Source organism: Lathyrus oleraceus, chromosome 5 (assembly GCF_024323335.1).
Source record: "Lathyrus oleraceus cultivar Zhongwan6 chromosome 5, CAAS_Psat_ZW6_1.0, whole genome shotgun sequence".
NCBI classification, from domain to species: domain Eukaryota; kingdom Viridiplantae; phylum Streptophyta; class Magnoliopsida; order Fabales; family Fabaceae; genus Lathyrus; species Lathyrus oleraceus.
Window position 1 is genome coordinate 296,203,985 of NC_066583.1, and position 5,012 is coordinate 296,208,996.

The following is a 5,012-nucleotide window of genomic DNA, read 5'->3' on the forward strand; positions in this document are numbered from 1 at the left end:
ACAGTTCAGAAGGTTTGAGCTGAAGATGGATGAAGATTTAACAATTATGTGGAGTACATTTCATTATTATAAAACAAAGGGTTTGATCAAGGTGGATGTGATGGTTGGAAGATCGATCGACGATATTCTAAAGATGTTAAAACATCGTCAACCATCTCTTGATGATGAAATATAATATTAGATTTAAGTTAACGAAAATTCATGTAATGTTACGTATTTCTGCAATTGCTTATAGTGTGGGATAACATAGAGGAATTTGAAAGTTAACTTCTTAAAAAATTATGGAACTTAACCTCCTAGTATGCCTAACTTTTGTTGTATTTTGATGTGTCCAGTGGATAAGTTCTAGATTTTGTGCATGAGCACCATTAAGAGCATCTCCAACGAGAGAGAAAAATTTGCTTGCTTGTGTTATATTTTATTGGCTCTAATTGTCATATTGCATTTAAGGAATTTCAATTACTTTTTGATAATAGATGTGTGGGTTCTCTCACTTATAAATACTCAAGTTTCCACATTTATAACGTGGGACTTAAACTCAGACTTAACTTATTAAACTCTAAGGGTTGCAAAAGTAATGGATGTGTCAAAAGTTGCGGCCTTACTTTATCACTATATGATAGATACATCTTAATATACTTAAACTCAGACTTGACTTATTAAACTCTAAGGATTACAAAAATAATGGGTGTGCCAAAAGTTGCGGCCTTACTTTATCATTATATGATAGATACATCTTAATATTATTTATATTGGGAATTGTTTATTGTATTCTTAATGGTGCTCACGCACCTTGGTGAAAAATTAATAAAATGCGCACAAAATGCGAAAATGTACGTTCAGACGCATCACAACAATTTATAAGTGAGTCACCCTCATTTTACTATAAAGAAAATAGATTGAAAATTTTCTTTTAAAATAAATCCGAAAATATTCTTCTGTAAGAGAGATGGATGGGTCTATCTTTGATCAACCAACTTAGAAGAGAATAAATTTAGATGTCTCGCAAGGTGCTTAATCAGAACTACATCTATGGAGATGATCAATAAGGTGTGTAAAGTGATGATCAATGATCAAGTGCTTGCAATTAGAATGGTGAAGGAAATGTTCACCTATGCACTTATTGACCAGAATTCAAACACAAGCATTAAAATAAAATCACAGTTTTTATCTGAGGAAGAAAAAGAATATACTAGTTCTGAAGCAGAAAATGAATGCAAATCAATATTGTTGGAAGACTCGGAGGAAGAAGACGCAGTGGAAATATTTGAAGCAATAATGACTCATTATTATGAGTCTCCAACTTTGAAAGACAAGCAGTTTTTGTCATTATTGGTTGTGATCATTCTCCTCGAATATAGTGAAGAGGAAATAAAACAAATGTTTATTACAAAAATATATTTTTATCGCAATCACAGTAAAGAAAAATTATTGACAAGCCAAATTCTTATATTAACTTAAATTAAATTAACAAAAATGCTAATATAAAAAAATGCATAATTAACTTAGTATCTGACTCCTTTTGCAACCTCAAAAAAATGTGCTACATTCTCCTCAGGTGTACCTACTACAATACCATGGCCTAGATTCAAAATGTGTTTGCCTCTACCAGCTTTTTTCACAGTATCATAAATCCTATCACTGATTAGCTCTTTCGAACCAAAAAGAACACCGGGATCAACGTTACCTTGGATAGCTACATTTGGTCCCAAACGCTTTCTACCATCGGCCATATCAACCGTCCAATCCAAGCTAACTACATCCACACCGGTCGCGGCTATTCTCTCGAGCAAGCCACCCGATCCACTCGCATAGAGGATAAGTGGGAGTTCTGGATGGCTTTTCTTCACGGTATCAATGATCTGCTTCAAGTAAGGCAAACTGAACTGTTCGAAATCTACTGGACTAAGCTCTGTTGCCCATGAATCAAAGATCTGAACAGCTTGAGCTCCATTGTCAGCTTGGTATTGGATGTAACGAGCCATTGATGTTGTGAATTTCTGCAGTAATGAGTGAAGAATCTGGGGACAAATCACAGTTCAATAAGTATACGAGTGTGTGATAAAGTTAAAGAAATAATAATGCAGAACTTGTAGCCATTCTGAAATTTGAAAGCATAATAGTATAAATATAGTACTAGAGACTAAATGATAATAAAGAAGTGATTGAATTGATAAACATGAATCATACAGATCGCTTTTTAATCATAGATCAATAATTCAAGCTTTTCCATCAGTGTAATAACGCCATCACAATACACAACATTAAAAAGAAAAAAGCAGTAATGAGTCTCAGATGCTAGTCAAAATAGCTGATAGGACCATGAGCCTGGACCCTTAGTCTTATAAGAGTTAGTTAGGATATTTCCTTAATTTTAGGGATATTTTGTTATAAAAGAGAGGGAAAGGGATTAGGGAATTCATTCAGAAATATTGTTAGGAAGTTGTTAGGTGAGTTTCTCTCTGGTCCAGGAGCAATTTCTGCTCTGGTTAGGAGTTCATAGAACTCTGGTTTATCCTTTCTTTTTCATTTTCACCATTGTAAGAGCTTCAAGCTCATCTTTAACATTCAATAGAATACAGTTTGGTTATCTTGATTTTACGGGTTCAATCAGTAGCTTCTCAAAATAATTGTAAATCTGTTTTGTTTTCCTTCATCTTCTAATTTTTTTCCAAAAGCATAAAAAACATGTTACAGAGAAGTGTTTTCTCAAAATAAGACGGTTGAAGATTACCTTGGGTTCAGAGAAAGCCAGTCTCTTTATTTTAGAGAAGTGTTTGGATGAACCGCCTTCAACCACGTATGATGCCAAGGTGAATGGAGCTCCCACAAAACCAAGGACTGCAGCTTTATTATCCACCTGCAATCAATACCTTTCAATTCAATAAAAAAAATATTCACATGGGCATTATACATTAGATAACAAGAATAACGTAACAATTTTATGAAATTTTCATTTGATAACAAGAATAATTGCAGGGTGCTTTTTATCTCAAATAAATCTGACGAATTATACAGTGTCATGGCATTTGACTGAACAGACAGGTTTTACTTTTATATATAGCTATAAAGAGAAGCAGTGTGAAATGAAAAAACAGGGAGGCAAAGGTAGCAATGACATAGGATCCTCATACCTCTTTCCTCAAAATTGATAATGCTTCACCGACATATGGAACTGATTCTTCCGGAATAAACTCCCTCACTTGATCAACTTGGCCGGCCGAGTAAACAGGATCAAAGATGACAGGACCCTTCCCTTTCACAATATCGAACGGTATATTCATCCCAGAAAGCGGGGTAAGAATGTCCGAAAACAAAATTACCTGTTACAGAATCAGAATCAAGCAAATCATCATTACCAACATAATCAGAACCACCGCATGAAGAAGTAAGGTAACAAAAATGCCGCACTACATAAGAACATAAAATGAGTGCTAGAGTAAAACATTACCCCATCCGGCTTAAAAACCTTCCATGGTTGCAACGAAATTTCCACCACGAGATCAACATTTTCAGACCTTTCGCGAAATGAAGGATGTTTCTCACATATAGCTTGGTAACTCTGGTTAATAATAAAGCTCAAAAGATCAGATTTCCTTTCAATAAAGAAAACAACTCGCCAAACTTATTCATGAATTGAAGGATAACAGCCCAACCAGTTTGACATTTGGTAGCATCTAAAACAGTATAAGTAACTATAATAAACCAGAGATAGAATGTGAATATTCAAACAAATACTTAGGCTAAATTCATTATGAAAAGAAAAACCGCAGAAAATTATCTAAAATGGCGATAAGTTTTGGAAAATGTTAAACATTTCTCCAACCATTCTTACTATATCATACAAAGTGAAAAATGAAAGAGTTTAACACAAACATCTTCTAAAACCAAATGCAATTTCTTTCTAATAAACCAACAAATTTCCACTGAATATAATTAATAGAGTCAATTCAGTATTTCATTTAGATTAAAAGGTAAGTAATTTAAAACAGTAACTACTAACTACTCAAAATAAATACATAGGAATTAAGTGCATAAAGCTACCTTCATGTACCGTCCAGCTTGTCTCATAAGCCAAACCGGGGGTCTTTCAACCTCTAGTCCTCGAACGGCATTAAGCAAAAGCGGTTCAGCAACATTAGTTGCTTTAGTTTCAACCACAGCTCCTGCACATGATTTCCCCAAATTGAGATACATAAGGAAAAGAAAGAAAAAACAAACCCTAATAAATAGAAGTGTACCTGGGAGGGAGCATGAAATTGATTTGGATAGATAGGGTTGTTTATTTCTGGGTAAGATGGAAGTGAAGGAAGTGCTAACGACGCCGCATAACATGTTTGAATTGAATTGAAGTTAGTTTCAGACAAGAGTGTGTTTTTTTGCCTTTGGATTCGCGGAGTTTTGGTTGAGTTCGTTGAGTTAGGATTTGTTACGGTACGGTTGAAGTATGAGAAGGATAAGAGAATCCAACAACCAATCTCGATCTACTTGTGGGCATCCACTTCTGCCATGTCATCATAACTTCATAACAACTCAGTTGAATTTTTGCTATTATTATGTGCTTCACAAGCTCATTAAATTAAATTCACATTAAAAAATTTAAAATATCATTTAAGTCGGATGAAAAGCCAAAGTTTACATATGGATCCATTACAACATAAGAATTGAAGGTATAATTTAATCTTATATTTTTAACCTTTATAGATATAGGCATAACTAAGTTTGTAACATAATTTAAAGTTTTTTAAAAGGTTCTTTATTTTTATTTTGATAATAAAAAAAATATTCTAAATTAATGATTTGTTTTTTAAAATATTTTCACTTGTTGAGCTGAAAAAAATTATTTGAAATATCAATTATTAGATTTTAAATGTGATACTATTTTCTCATCTCTCAACTTTGAATTCTTTAACTATTATAAAGATAAAAAGACTAACGGATAAAAATGTATAAAAAAATCTTTTTGATTGATTATGTGGGTTGAAAAAATTAATAAGTATAATATTAATAAA

General features: G+C 33.0%; 1 protein-coding gene across 1 annotated transcript; it reads right to left on the bottom strand.

Annotated features, from left to right (window-relative positions):
- Nucleotides 1-1,428: 1,428 nt before the first annotated feature.
- On the bottom strand, nucleotides 1,429-4,491 carry LOC127084072 (uroporphyrinogen decarboxylase). Its single transcript, XM_051024461.1, has 6 exons — nucleotides 4,242-4,491; nucleotides 4,045-4,166; nucleotides 3,452-3,562; nucleotides 3,135-3,323; nucleotides 2,735-2,860; nucleotides 1,429-2,021 (listed from the first exon to the last, which is right to left on the bottom strand). Exons 1-6 carry the CDS (start codon nucleotides 4,333-4,335, stop codon nucleotides 1,506-1,508), a joined length of 1,158 nt encoding a protein of 385 aa, XP_050880418.1. The 5' UTR covers nucleotides 4,336-4,491; the 3' UTR covers nucleotides 1,429-1,505.
- Between the last annotated feature and the right edge of the window lie 521 nt (nucleotides 4,492-5,012).

What these genes read in the sequence shown, in the direction of transcription:
- LOC127084072 (XM_051024461.1), bottom strand. Translation starts at nt 4,335, where the DNA reads ATGTTATGCGGCGTCGTTAGCACTTCCTTCACTTCCATCTTACCCAGA. An exon ending in TATCAATTTTGAGGAAAGAG is followed by an intron (nt 2,861 to 3,134) that starts GTATGAGGATCC and finishes TATTGATTGCAG; the next exon opens with GTGGATAATAAAGCTGCAGT. An exon ending in TGGCTTTCTCTGAACCCAAG is followed by an intron (nt 2,022 to 2,734) that starts GTAATCTTCAAC and finishes ATTTGTCCCCAG; the next exon opens with ATTCTTCACTCATTACTGCA.